The 15,604-nt window shown below is 31.7% G+C and overlaps 1 protein-coding gene across 4 annotated transcripts in view; it reads left to right on the top strand.

The window, feature by feature from the left end:
- VPS13C (vacuolar protein sorting 13 homolog C) overlaps positions 1-15,604 on the top strand; it is a 149,910-nt gene that overhangs the window by 16,326 nt on the left and 117,980 nt on the right. For 2 of the 4 annotated variants that reach the window (XM_016126853.2, XM_016126855.2), the window contains exons 6-9: positions 4,166-4,228; positions 10,574-10,639; positions 10,918-11,027; positions 13,354-13,413. In XM_016126853.2, the coding sequence (XP_015982339.2) occupies positions 4,166-4,228; positions 10,574-10,639; positions 10,918-11,027; positions 13,354-13,413 (299 nt within the window). The remainder of the gene's footprint in view (positions 1-4,165; positions 4,229-10,573; positions 10,640-10,917; positions 11,028-13,353; positions 13,414-15,604) is intronic. The other 2 variants (XM_016126854.2, XM_016126856.2) reach the window with 1 other exon arrangement.

Here is a 15,604-nt window from a genome sequence, read left to right as displayed (position 1 = left end):
TTCATAAACCTTCATAAGCTATTCCAAAAAGAGAATCTTCTTTTAAAATCATCTCTAAAAGTTGATTATAAATATTTTAATGTCTCACATTTAGGAATCATTGCCTTTTTCTGTAATCGTTTTATCTCACTGCTAAGGCATTTCTCTTTGATCTCTCTTAAAAGATATGGCAAATGTTAAGTTAGGAATGACAGAAATATTTAAATATAAGATTTCTTTTCTTAGCTTAAGCTTTCGACATTTAATTGAATCAATAAGAAATCTCTTAAAAATAGCTTGCTCATTAAAATTTTTTATCAATGATTCTAATTCTCTTTGCCTCAAGGATTTTCTCTTATACAGAAATATTGATTCTTTTACACAAAATTACTAAAATACAGAGGCAGTCTTAATGGAAGAAATAAAAAAAGCTGAAACATTTTTTTCCCTTTCTCTTTTCATACATAAGCATGTTTTGTCTTTCTGCTAAGCTTAAGTAAGAGTCTGCATTTTTACGAAAAGTTTTCTTTATTTTTATTACTTTTATGTGCCAGATAAAGTAAGGTGGGAATGTTTTTTTGTTTTATGACAATTCAGTGTGAATGTTTCTTTTTATTCACTTTTGGTTAATTAGTATATGTGGAAATAGTATAAAAATGAGGAGAAAGACTTGAATACTAGAATTCATTATTCTTGATACAGTTCACATTAAATGTATTTTCTTAACACACATATGTAATTACACATATTCATCAATAGGTATATCGACATATACTTAGATAAATATTTGAGTGTTTCTAGTGAACTGTAAGAAAAACATGGTATTGTCTCTCCTGTGTTAGTAGCTAACAGCTTAATTGGTAAAATGATACCTGCTCTACATTTTGTATTGAGTGCCAATGAGATTTTGCCTTCTGAATCTTCAGTGCTTAGGAATCTTGTTTTTAAGTGTGGCAGAGGGGCTTTTAAGGGTGATTTAATGTATCTATAGGAGATGAACAACTGTAGTGTTAAGTTTGTGTAGATAGAACTGTGAGGCTCGTGTAATATAATAATTACTGCGTAGTTTCTTAGATGATAAAATTTAGGTTTTGTTGGGATAGAACTAAAATTCAGAAAGTAAAACTCAGTTTTAACATTATATTATGTTAGGTTTGTTGGAAAAATGTTCAAGTATGTAAAAGATGAATTTAATAATTGGGGAATATGTCAATAGAAACTGGTTTTCCTTCATTGTCAGGGAATACATTAATTATCTTGAGTGCATATAAATATTTTCTCTAGTTTGTATGAATATGGGTCACATCCTCTATATTATTCATGTGAGTGATAAAAAACCTGGCCCTTGAGATGCTTTACATTTTGCCATTATTAATTAATATTCATCACTTAATTACCATACTTTATTTTTCAGACATTATTTTCCCACTTCTTGATTTTAAAAGCACAAAAGCACCATTAAACATGTATAGACTCAGATGAGAAGAGGAAGTGGTTCAATTCTAAGTAGTAGATGATAAAAATGAAAACTAAGTCCTTATGCTGATCTGCTTTAAAAAAGTATTTTTTACTTAATTGGTTTCATTTGATAGATAGAATGCTGTCTGCTATGATGTAGGAGAAAAAGAAAATTGAAATAATCATTTTTAGAGAATTTGCATAATTGTAAAAATAAACCCTTGATATTTTCCTTTTATTTCATTGTTGTGAGTTTATTTTCCTAGAAAGGTTATTATTATAAAGGAAAAGATTCAATTCCTAGTTAGTCCAAAAGATTCTCAAATACTATAGATTCTGTATTTAAAATGTTAATTTTATCAAAGTGATATATACACTATAATGAAATAGTTTTGCCAAAAAGATTTATGATGAAAAACGTCAGTTCTCTGTTCCACATTTCTCGACCTTTTAGACCTACTCCTTAGAAGGAATCATTTTAGAAATATTAACACTTTGTCGTTATTTAATTTGTTAATGTAAGGCATTATCTAGAATTTCCCGTTGACGGCAGACAAGGAGTTTGCCTCTTTTACCATCATCTCTTTTCACCATGAAATCCCTTCTTTGTCTCCTCATATTATGGTTATATCATAATTTTTAATTATATCATTTTTGGCCAATTGCTAGTCACAATTTATGAGAATAAAATTATTATTTACTTTATAGGTCAAATGATGTACTATGATTATATTTTCTTAGGCAACATTTTGTTTTTCTTGAACTTGTAAATGTTTCTTTTTTTATTGACTTAGTCCTTTACGTTAACTTTTCTTTTCATGTGTTATTTGAAATCTATCTATGACTGTCAATGTTATTTTCCAATCGCCCAAATTCATCTGTTGGTCCCCTCCCCTATGCCTCTTTTTCTCATGGAGATGTCCCATTGCACTGGTTGTTTTTTTAGTCCTGCTACACAGTTGTCATCCTGGGACTGGTCTTCTGTGTTTAATTTATTGTTTCCTTGGTCCCTTGCCTTTAGTTCTTTGTTTTTTTTGTTGTTGTTGTTTTGTTGAAACATAACTGAAAGCTTTTAAGAAAGAATGCGCTGGATATAATTTTAAAAATCCTTTCAACTTTGAAAGTCTTTGTATTTTACTTCCACACTTGTTTGATTGGGCTGGAGATAGAATTCTAAGTTTAAAATTAGAATTTTGAAGGTAGTATCTTTTAAAATTAGAATTCTGAAGGTAATATCTTTTAGCTTGCAGGTACTTTTGAGAAGACTGATGCCAATCTGCTTAACACATTGTTGGAAACACAAAAATTAGAAAATTCCTGTCAACGACTTTACATTTTAGCTGGGAAAATAAGTTGTGCGTAATGATAAACAGGAGAAAGTGTTGAGTCCCATCAAAGAGGTACAGATAGAGGGTTAAGGGAGTTCAGAATAGACTTGTGTTTAGCTATAGAGATCAGGGCAGACACTGAAGGATTTTTTTGAGCTGGATCTGAAGGATGAATATGTAGAAAGGAAGACATTCTAGGTAGAAGGGACATGAAGGTGGAAAAGTATAGAGCATGTATGGGGAATAGCTAAGAATCGGGAATTTGATAGTAGTTAGATTTTAGTTGGTTAGGTCAATTTTAAGAGATTTGAATGTCATAATGATGACAATGATAGCAGCTAACATTTATTTAGCACTTACTGGTTGCCAGTCACTCTTCAAAATGCAGCAGTCCCTTTTTGGCAGCAGGGACCGGTTCTCCTATGAGAATCTAATGCCTGATCATGTGAGCTGCAGCTGGTGGTGATGGTAGCTAGCACTGGGAGCCACTGCAAGTACAGATGAAGCTTCACTTGCTTGCTCGCTAGTCACCTCCTGCTGTGCAGCCCTGTTGGACTGGTACTGGTCCATGGCCTGGGGGTAGGAGGCCCTGCTTTATAGGAATTGTTTCATATAATAATCATAATTTTATATAAGGACTGTTATTCCTATTTAACAGTTGAGAAAGCCGAAAGTTAAATAACTTGTCCAGTCTAGTTCTAGGCCCTATACTTTTAACTGTGAATAATGGACTTTAACTTAGCTAGTGGGGGAGACAGTAACTTTTTTCTTTTCTCTTTTTAAAAATTCAGGGAGTTATCTGATCCAGGGAGAGTTCTGTTTTAGGAAGGTTAAACTTGTTGTGGTGTCTAGGCTGGATTTGGGAGGGAAATGGAAGATGGTACTATCTATCTATCATTAGCCAGAATGGATACAAAGGATTCAGACTGTATACCTAAAGGGAACAGATCAGACTAAAGTAAATTGAGTTCATTTCAGCTGCCTCTAAAATTAGTGTAAATATCACAACGATATTTCATTCCGAAAATGGGCAAAGCAGTAGTCAAAAGGGAATCAAATAGCAGACTTTTGCTCTGTTTGAAAATTTGTCAAGTAATTCAATGATACATTAGCCATAATTGATATTTGACTGCTTTACTTAATTTGAAATTATTGTTATGATTTTAATTATTAAAAAGTTTTCGTTTTAATTTCATGAAAATAGTTCATATGTTGAAATAATGACAATGGAGTCACTAAATATTTCTTTAGAAACAAATTGCTTTGGTGTCACTAAATAATACTTGTTTTGTTACATGGTTTCTAATTCTTTGAATTAAGTTTAGACAAATATTACATGTGAAATTAAAGATGTCTTTTAAATGCTTTGCATTTTGGTTACTGCTGCCATGCGGATGCAGGCGCACATTCAGGGGAGTTCATATGTGGCTTGGAAAACTTTGTTTACAAGGACATCAAGCCTGGTGGGTATGCGTGGTTAATTACATTCAGCTGTGTAAAAAGTTATATTCTCCATGCTTGTGCTTTTAATGGAGTCCATTTAATGACATACCATCATTTTAAAAAATATGGAAATGTAATTCATGTTTCCCCTCATTACCATCATTTCCTTTTCTCTTCCTTCCTCAGCCATTTTATTCATTCACTAAATATTTAGTATCTTCTTGTGGTAAGCACTATGCTGGATGCCGAATGTTCATGGGTTAAAACAAATGTGATCCACTGACCTTGTGAAGCTTAAAATTTGATCTGTAGATAATTTTCTGTTTTTAAATTTTTCCTGATCTTTTTTATTGAAGTATAACTGGCCTACAACATTCCATTAGTTTCAGGTGTACAACGTGATTCGACATTTGTGTGCATGATAATTATAGGCATCATCTGTTACCTTACAAAGTTTTTAAAAAATTATTTTTCTCGTGAAGAGAACTTTTATGATTTACTTTCCTAACAACTTTCAAATTTGCTGTATAGTATTGTTGATTATAGTCACCATGCTGTACATTATATCCCTATGACTTGTTTATTTTATATCTGAAAGTTTACACCTCTTGATTCCCTTCACCCATTTCACACCCCTCCCAGTCCCTTCCCCTCTGGCAACCAGCAATATGTTCTCTGTATCTATGAGTTTTGTTTTGTTCTTTTGTTTTTATTTTTTTAGATTCCATATATAAGTGAAATCATATTGTATTTGTTTTTCTTTGTCTGATTTCTTTCACTTAGCAAGATACCCACAAGGTCCATCCATGTTGAAAGTGGCAAGATATCATTCCTTTTTATGGCAGAGTAGTGTCCCATTGTGTGTATATATCACATCTTCTTTACTCATTCATCCATTGATGGACATTTAGATTGTTTCCATATAATCTAAATGGCTGTTGTAAATAATGTTAAAATGAACAGAGAGATGTATATATCTCTTCAAATTAGTGTCTTCATTTTTTTTCAGGTAAATATTCTAGGTCATCTGGTAGTTCTATTTTTAATTTCAAGGAACCTTCATATTGTTTGCTGTAATGGCTGCACCAATTTACCTTCCCACTAACTGTGCACAAAGGTTCTCCTTTCTTCACATCCTTGCCAACACTTGTTATTTCTTGTCCTTTTGGTAATAGCCATTCTGAAAGGTGTGAGGTGATATCTCATTGTGGTTTCGATTTGCATTTTCCTGATGATTAGTGAATCTGAGCACTTTTGCATATGCTTATTGGCCATCTGTATGTCTTTGGAAAAATGTCTGTTCAGATCCTCTGCCCATTTTTTATTCAGATGGTTTATTTTTTGTTATTGAACTATGAATTTTATATATATTTTGGATATTAACCCCTTATCAGATTCATGATTTGCAAATATCTCCTTCTATTTAGTAGCTTGCCTTTTTATTTTATTGATGGTTTCCTTCACTGTGCAAAAGCTTTTTAATTTGATGTAATCCCATTTTATTTTCGTTCATGTTGCCATTGCTTTTCAAGTCAGACCCCCAAAAAATATCACCAAAAAGTATCAAGGAGCTTACTACCTATGTTTTTTTCTAGGAGTTTTATGGTTTCTGTCTTACATTTAAGTCAATCCATTTTGAGTTAATTTTTCTGTATAATGTAAGATACTTGTTAATTTCTTTCTTTTTCTTTCTTTTTTTTTACATGTGGCTGTCCAGATTTGGAGATTGTCCTTTCTCCATTATGTTGTTAATTAATTGACCATATGTGTCTGGATTTATTTCTGGATTCTCTCTTCTGTTCCATTGATCTATGTGTCTGTTTTTATGCCAATACCATACTGTTTTGGTTATTATAGCTTTGTCATAGTTTTAAATCGGGGAACATGATACTTCATCTTCTACAAGATTGCTTTGACTATTTGGGATCTTTCATAGCTCCATATACATTTTAGTATTGTTTGTTATATTTCTGTGAAAAATGCGTCAGAGTTTTGATAGGGATTGCGTAGAATCTGTAGATTGCTTTGGGTAATATGGACAGTTTTACAATGTTAATTCTTTCAATCCATGAGCATGGAATATCTTCTGTGTCTTATAGTTTTCATTGTACAGGTCTTTCACCTCCTTGGTTAGTTTTATTTCTAGATTTTTTATTCTCTTTGATATGCAGTAGTAAATGGGATTGTTTTCTTAATTTCTTTTTCTGGGGATTTGTCTTTAGTGTATAAAAACAACAGATTTTTTATGTATTGATTTTGTACATTGCAACTTTAATAAATTTGTTTATTAGTTTTAACATTTTTTGGCAGAGTCTTTAGGATTTTCTGTCTATAAAAACATGTCCTCTGTAATTAGCAAGTTTTACTTCTTTCTTTTCAGTATGGGATGCTTTTTATTTTATGTCTTGCCTAATTGCTCTGGCTAGGACTTTCAATACTATGTTGAATAAACTGGCAAGAGTGAGCATCTTTATCTTATTCTTGATCTTAAGGGAAAAGCTTTCAATTTTTCATCATTGTGATGTTAGCTGTGGGCTTGTCATATATGGCCTTTATTATGTTGAAGTATACCCAGTTTATTGAGAATTTTTTCATAAATAGATATGAAATTTTGTCAAATATCTTTCCCGCATTTAAATGATCATATGAATTTTATTCTTGATTTTGTTAATGTAAGGTGTTGATTGATTTGTGGATGTTGCACCATTGTTGCATGCCTGGAATAAATCCCACTTAATATATTGTTGAATTTGGTCTAATATTTCGTTGAGGAGTTTTGTGACTGTGTTCATCGGGGATATTAGTCTGTAATTTTCTCTCAGTGTTTCCCGTGTTTTTCAAAAAAGGTACATTAGTGTGGGTAAAAAACTAGACCTGGAGTATTAATGATTCTGAAATCAGAATAGTTAATTTTGTTGAGGCTATCTTCATTCATTTGGCTACAGCTTTATGTGTACTTTATGATCCTTTCATTTTTTTTTACCTTCTGTCATCTTTTGTCTTCTAAAGCTACGGTTCTCGAAAAGTCAGAACTGTTTTCATAGTAATACTAAGACATGATTTGATTTTTCACTGTGTTGACATTGGTACTAATAGTACAAAAGTAATGTGGTGTAAAATTTCTGGCTGCCTTATTAGCATGAATCAAGGCAGTGGCACCAAATAGCTAGTAGATGTTGTAGTGTCCACCACCATGCATTCACAATAAAAAAACAAAATAAAACTAAATTTAAAAAGCATAAGTTTTACTTATGAATGTCCTTGATGAAGTAGGAATATTTTATTAAACTTAACTTCTTAAGTCCATCTGTCTTTATTTCTTTTTCTTTTTTTCGTATCTAAAGATTATTGGGGTGACAGAGTACATGTGTCATTAATATTTCATGTGGCAAAGAAAAAGTATACATAAAGCACTTTCACACATGGAAGTAGGATAATCATCTCAAGGAAAAGTACTCGTGTAGTTGTTTGTTGTGTAGCAGCTGAACTAGTAGCTTTTTTCATGAAAAACTATTTTACTTGGAAGAATGACTGACAGATATATTCAGTTTTGGATGTCTGGTAGATACTTCAACAAAACAACTTCAAGGAAAACAACCAATAATGTTTGTCGTCATGATAAGGTTTGTGCTTTTGAGTAAAAATTTGAATTTTGGGAAACTCATACTGCCACCTTGAGCATGACAGCTTCCCAGTACTTAAAGACTTTTCTGATGAGATTGGCAGTGATATTAACAAATGTGATTTTTTTTTTTGATATTAACTAATGAAATGATTCAACATTTGGAAGATCTGCATAATTCAGTGAAGTAATATTTCCATATTACCAATGAATGGTAACAAATCAGATGTGTGTAAAAGTTCATTTAAAATGCAAAATAGACCAATTAATTTTAATTTGTATGAAAATTTTATTGATAGAGCTTCAGATTCTAAGATGAAACTAGCTTTTAAGAAACTGCTACTTGTTCAAATAAACTTGTATTACTAATGCTGTTGTGAAAACAAGAAGAAAAAAAAGGAACTACCACTTGCTGAGTTTGGGTGAAGTATCCATAACACATGAAAAGATATTTCTCCTTTTTACTATTACATAGATGTAGTTACTTCAGATTTTCTTCATGTGCATATCCAGCTGTCTTCTATTAATAGAAGACAAACATTAAGTCAGGCATTAAAGGGATTTGTAAAATGTAAAACCATGTTATTTTTCTCACTACAACTTTTTGTTTGGAAAATATAGTTATTTTTTATAAATCCATGTTACCTATAATATCATGTAGTAGTTTTTTTATGTGTTAATATTTTTAAAAATTATTAGTTTTGATTTTCAATATGGTAAAAATCTGTACTTCTAATCCATACCGAGAAAAAGATCTTTAAGGTTCTAAAATTTTACATGTATTAAAATGGGGCTCTGAGACCAAAATATTTGAGAATCACTTTAGAGAGTGATTGAGAATCGTACATTTATTATTCATCAGAGCAAATAGAATCTTTCTCTAAAGAATTGTGTAGCACTCAGATTAGATTTTGAAATTATTTGGAGAGGTTTAAATGTGGCACATCTAACATTGAGGTGAAAGGCAGCACACGGTGCTAGAACAAATGTGAAATCAAAAATATAATAGGAGGTCAAATAAGAAGAGTGAGTTATGGTAGAATCTAAATGCAGTCAGCTGAACCTCTGTCTCTGAAGCTTTTCTAGCCTAGTGGGATGGTTTTCAGGGCCACTCTAGCTTTCTTACCTGTTTCTTTCTAATGGTATTTCTTTGAGAACTTAGTCTTTTTCTAAATGTTTCATTTATGAATGAAAAATATTCAGGGTCCATCACTATGGCAAGAAGTACTGGTAATAACAAAGTCCAGATTCTACCATATATTTATTAAATATTTTTTTTTCAAGAAACACAAGGTTTTAGTCTTGTGATTCAGGATTTAATTCTTAGCTTTCATAATGGCAGGACAGTTTCTTTTACAATATCAAGGAAAACAAGTAAATTTCAAGCTAAATTTTTTGTATATTCTCCCAAATATATATAACATTAAGTAGGCTTATATATTTCATTATAATGTTCAGATGTGCATTTGTTTGTTCTTTTAAAGAGATATGTGCTCTGTGCCTAGATATTAGGATAATTTCTCTCCTAATGAAAACTCCTGCCTGGCGGCAAGACAGTTGTGCAAACACTTTAAATAAAGTGTCATCACTACTTAACGGAAGTCTGGTGTAGGGGTGGATGGCCTGGAGCTGTTTGGAATAAAGAAGGCTCACGTAGGCGATAGTGCTGAGATTTGGCAGTAGTACCTGAGTTTTGGATGCCTCCTAGGAGTGTGCCTGGTGACGAACTTCAGGAAGGGCAACCTAAATTCAGGGAATGACACGTCTAGCGGTATTTAGGCATTAGAAATTTTTGTTTTGTCTTGGAAAGTATAAGTAGTACTTCCGAAGTATCAAATGCAAGGATGAGTGGCAGGAGATGGAACAGGACAGGGAGATGGGGTCAGATCATGAAAGGACCTTTGTGTCATGCAAACACTTTTTATTTTCTTTGAAAGGCTGCAGAGAGTTTTGAGGAGGAAATTAACAGGCTGTGAATAGTATTTTAGGAGATATCAGTCTGGTGGTAGTATAGAAGGACATTTTGTGGTGGAATGTAGCCTAGAGGCAGGTGAGACCATGCAGAGACTACCTTAAGAGTACAGACTAGAGTTTATGTCTAGTCGAATGTAAAGATTTGTAATTTGGATTAGCTAGTTGTTGGTTAATGCCATAAAGTGAGGGAGTACCAAGTAAAAGATGAGGTTTTAAAGAAATTATTAAGCCAGTTTCAATGTATATAGCTCAGTATACATTTTACGCTTGTTTATATTCTTTATATCCTTAAGTCATTAAAGTATTTTTCTTGTGAGACGTATCATCTAGAGGAAGTCATTGTCAGTAACCTACCCTTTCATTTCATGTGTGTTCCTTTGTCCCTATCACACATTTATTGAAACTTTTATCTTAAAGTTTTATATTCCATCATTATTACATTTCCAATATTTTGGGAACATTGACATTAAAGTTAAACTTTCTGTTGTGAAAAGTCAAAAATATTACAAAGGGTATTGTGTATGGATAGCTTACCCAATTTTTATATAATTGTATCTGCCAAGTTATTTTCTAGATTAAAGAAGGTAATTCTAGACTAAAGAAGGTTGGTGAATTTGTTTATACTGAAATAACAGGCCAGCTTAGAATAAAGTAAGATGAATTGTGCCTAAATTTGCTGTCAGGAAGAATTCTCTTGTTTTCTTTTCTGTCCTCTAGTCTGCTAACTTGAATTTTATCCTTTTCTCACTAAAATGCTTCCACTGAGAAGGACGTAAGCGTAAAAAGCACAAAAAACATTTTAAGAAACCTTTTAAAGGTCTTGATCGCTCAAAAGGTAGGTAAATGTAGTTTTTATGCCATGTGTTATTTATACACATTGCTACTTGATTTCTGTCTTCAAAGGTAAAATTAATGTTAAATTATAGTGTAACTTCAAAAGTAAATTTTAAGTTGGAAATGCTTATTAAAATCTAAAATAAATCTAAAATAAATCAAAGACATTGGAAAAGGCTGTAATTTCCATTGAGTGGTGACTTAGTTATCCTTTGGTCATTGATTTTGAAGTGCGTGAGAATTTCAACTCTTGAGCTTATATTTTTCTATTTTTTATAGATAAACCAAAAGAAGCTAAAAAGGATACATTTTTGGAAAAACTAGCAACTCAAGTGATTAAAAATGTACAAGTAAAAATCACAGACATTCACATTAAATACGAAGATGACGTAAGTAATTTTAGGTTACTCAATTAAGTTTGTAATTAAATATGTCTTTTATATTAATTTTTGATTTGTCTATGTGTGTTTATCTGTACACAGTTTTAAATACAAGATTGATTTTTTTCTGATGAGTACACTACCATTTCTCCTTTCCTGTGTTAGGCTTTTTTATGGGGCATTTAGGATTATAAATATATTATAAAAGCATCATATGTGCTCCTTTCTAAAGCTAATATAAGAGATTTTCAGATTGTCTTCTATATTTACTTTAAATTTTGTTTAATGCCTTGAGACTTATTCTATTATAACCTTACGGAACTAATTTTATTTTTATACTGACAGAACAATTATTCTAAGAGGTGATGAAATAATCAATTATAATGGTAGATGGTAGAGAAGGGGCTAAAACCCTGGTCACTTGACTGCTAGTCACATTCTCTTTATGTTTTGTCAGGTGGATTGAACACCAAAACTACTGGCATACATGTGCAACAATATGTTTAAAAACTTCATTTATAACCTAAAGCTAAATATTAGTTGATTAAGAACTTTTTACTGATTTTATTAATTGAATTAATTTGATTACTTATGTAACAAATAGGCTGAACTAATATTGCTTCATTTTAAAGTTTGAAACATATGTAAGAAACCTTGAATTTTTTCATTTAAGAAATTGGAAATGTTATTCTGTCTCTTCTAAAACTGAGTTAGCATCTTTTTTGTTTTTAATTTGCTTTAAATTTGAATTGAATTAAAGCAATACTGATATATAGAAAATTTACTTTCCTGATAAATTTCTTATGTAGATGTTTAGTAAGACACACTTGTAGTTTTTCAAGATATATTATCTCTATCTTATACTGACTTTATTTTTTGGTTTAATGTAGTCCTTAAACTCAATTTTAGTAACAAATAAATGTCTAAGAAAACCTAACTCATCAATGCCCTTGTTTAAAACAAACTTAGCAAAATGAAATCTGCCCAACATATCATGGAAGTGAGAGAATTATTCTTAAAACTAATGGCATGGTGATGAATTAGAACCTCAGTTTGAACTTAAACTAAACTTTTTTATTGAACAAGTACAGTTAGAAAGGGACATTATTCTCTCTTTAATGATGAAATACAGAAATGCACAGAAGTAGAATAAATAACATCATTTATATTGGTGCCAGTGACAAGATATATTAACATAATTTAAAAGGAAGAGAATTAAAAAATACAAAGGGATCTTTGTTTTATTATTCCATGTTAATTTTTCAACCTTAATTATTATATCTAGAAGGATAATGTAAAATACAGTATAGGTAGTGGGGGTAAGGAAAGGATGATAATTTATCAGAAAGATGCTCATTGGATGATAGCAGTAGTTTGTAGGTAGAACGCTGGCAACTGAGGACTTGTGTTTTATTAAAGTTCCTTCTGATGAGCTACAAATTATTTTGAGCTAGTTATCTGTAGGTATAAAAAGGTGAGTATAGGAATAAAGGAAAATATATTACCACAATTATAATATAGCTGATATTAAAAATGAAGCTCACAAAGCTTTTTGTGCTTTTCAGCTATACCAGAGCATGCATATTTCCTATTTGAGAAGGGTTTATATGGCTAAACTCTGGAGTCTCTGTTGGATGATTGAGACCATTATGTGTTTTCTCCTCTCTCTAGTTTTCATAGATTTTGTCACAACCAAAAAACTGTATGACTTCTGGACATTTTTAAGATGTCTAAAACAAAAACATTGTGGTACAGTTTAAGCACTATGTATAAATTTAACTTAGGTGTTAAAGATCAGAAATAGAACAAAAGTTTACAAATTTTGGGTTAAGAGATGGAGGAAATTACATGGTAAGAGTTTTGGGCATTACCTAACAAAGCATTTTTGCAGTGTCAAGAAAATTAAAGCTTAAAGAGACAGTTCACATTTCTTAAGTGTGAAAATCTTAGCTGTTTCAAAATAATTGAGTGGCAGTGTTATAATCTGTGACACCTTGTTTTATTTATCTATGAAGAACATCTTTAATCATATATGTAAAGAGATTGTCTCTTTTTACTTATCTAGACAATAATCTGTTTAGTTGTAATTAGCGAGTCTTCTCACTTCTAGTAAGAAAAGTGTTCCACTAGGAAAATATCATATTAGTGTCATGCCTATAAAATATAGATAATCCCAGCCATGTTATTTCCTTCCTCCCCTTTCTTTTCCACAGACCCATATGGGTTGTGTGACTTATTTGTAATCCAATTGCCCTGTGTTGCCTATTGTAAAGAATGAGCATGAATTCATTCTCACCATCATTATATTTTAATATCACCTTTTCTTTTTTGATAGATCACTGATCCAAAGCGGCCTCTTTCCTTTGGTGTCACACTGGGAGAACTTAGTCTATTGGTAATGTTTGACTTACTCTAAATATTTGTAGAACCTATAAAATATTATTCCCAAGTCACGGGGTGAATTGTATAAAATCAACTATTGCTACAAATAGCTATTTTATTTTTATATATAATCTTTCTACAGCTTTAATAGAAGTGCAAAATTTCTAGTAATGCTATTATTATATTCTCTATTTTAATTCACCTTTGAATTTTATAATATAAAAATATTGCTATCAAACATTTTGAAAGAATTAAAAGCTGTTTCTGAAATGTGGGCAAATAGGGAAAGATAAATTTCTATAGAGTCATGTTCTCATCCTTGATAAGGTAGACAGACTTTCCAAATAGCTTCTATGTGTGTATAGGTTTGTATGTACATGTGTGTATCATATTGAGATGTCTGTAAGGTAATTTATTTTAATTAAGTATTTCATAATGCAGTTTGTTTTTTTTCTTAAAAGTCTGTAAGGATAAAGAATGTGTATATCCAGGTTAGACATTTTTTTTGTCTGTTATGGACAACTGAGTGGTATGAAACATGTGTTAAAGTTAAGGACAGTTTACTGTTATACTCAGTACATGTTTGCCTTATGATTAGTTATATGGATAAGGCCTTAGTAGGGAAAGAAGAAAAATGAAAGAGAAGCGAACTGTCAGAGAAACAGAAAAAGGACATTTTCATGGAGGTCTTAAGAATGATACATGCATACAGAAAAGTATAGATATATATTGAGTTGAGGACCAAAGCAGAAACATTAAAGAATAAGAACTAGAGAAACAAGAATAGGGAGTCAGGAAGCTAGTGTTTAACATGCTGTTTATCCCTTTTGGGTTTCCAAAATGAATTTGAAGTAGCTTTCAATAAAGAAATACACAGTAACACCTTTAAAGAGACCAGAATCTGTGTTTTAAAAAGCAGAGAGATACCTGTTCCAGAAACTTTAGACTCACATCATCAGTCATAAGTGAGCACAGTGTTTAAGGCTGAGCTTCTAGCAGACAAAATGAAAAATGCAGAATAGTAAAATACCTGCCATTAACTGATAACAGGTGTATTAGTGCATGAGAATGATGCACAGCTTCCTAAGTATATGCCGTTGTTGGATTTTCTGTATCTTTGCTCAGACTCTTCATACTGTTTTTGTATTACGCTCTTTCCTTTGTCTGCTTGGCAGTCTATTCAGGTTTTAGTACTTGTGTGAGATATTACCTTGTGTTTCTTATTTTTTTTATTTCCCTTTTAGAATTTATCATTCCTTCTTTAATGCTCCCCATTATATTTTATCAAAGCACTTGTAACATATTACCATATTGGTCTCTTTCTCTCTAACCTCCATTCATTCACTGATACAGTATAAAATAAATTATAGTGCTTTTGTGATGATTAAATGAGGTAGTTTATATGTATAAACCACTTGGCACAATGGCCAGCTCAGTTATTTCCTGCTTCAGCTATTACATTGACTATTATAACAAGAGCAGACTTACTCTTTTTTGTATCCATATCATTCCTTTCTTTCATCTTTCCAATTGTAATCAAACTTTATATCTAAGGGAATATTCCCACCTCTGATCTGGATCCTATCCTCCCTCATGTCCTCAGGAGCTTTCCTTCCTTCATCTCTTCCTTTCTTCCTTTTTTTCCATCAATTTCCTTCTCTTTCTTAAATCTTTAACTCTATCCCTCCCTCACTCCTTAAAAGCATTTAAACACATTCTAGTCTGTCCTTTATAACAAAATTAAAAAGCCTCTCCTTAACCCTCTCCCACCTCACCCAGGCCCCACTTAACTACCTGCCTTCTCTTTCTCATCTTTCTAACTAAACTTTATGTGACAATGTTCTATCTTGCTGTCTTTATTTTCCCACCTTCTGCTGCTCTTTACTCATGGTGCTTTGACTCTACTACTCCACTGAAACGGTTCTTAAGTTCATCAGTAACATCCTGGCTGCTAAATAAGTTTAATTTAGTTTATTTCATGGCAGCGTTTTGACATTGCTGATCATGCTGACTTTCTGGAAATATACTCATGTTGTGATTTACATATCCTGGTTTTCTTCTCGTTTTGCAATAATTATTTATTTGATCTTTTTTTAAAGACTGTAGAACTTCTTTAGTAGCATATAGGCTAGCTTTCTGTTTTTATTCATACTCAATTGCTTCCATGATTCAGACAGATAGTAGCTCAATAATTACTTTCTGGA

Source organism: Rousettus aegyptiacus, unplaced genomic scaffold (genome assembly GCF_014176215.1).
Source record: "Rousettus aegyptiacus isolate mRouAeg1 unplaced genomic scaffold, mRouAeg1.p scaffold_m13_p_3, whole genome shotgun sequence".
Classification (NCBI taxonomy): domain Eukaryota; kingdom Metazoa; phylum Chordata; class Mammalia; order Chiroptera; family Pteropodidae; genus Rousettus; species Rousettus aegyptiacus.
This window is presented reverse-complemented; position numbering and strand designations above follow the sequence as displayed.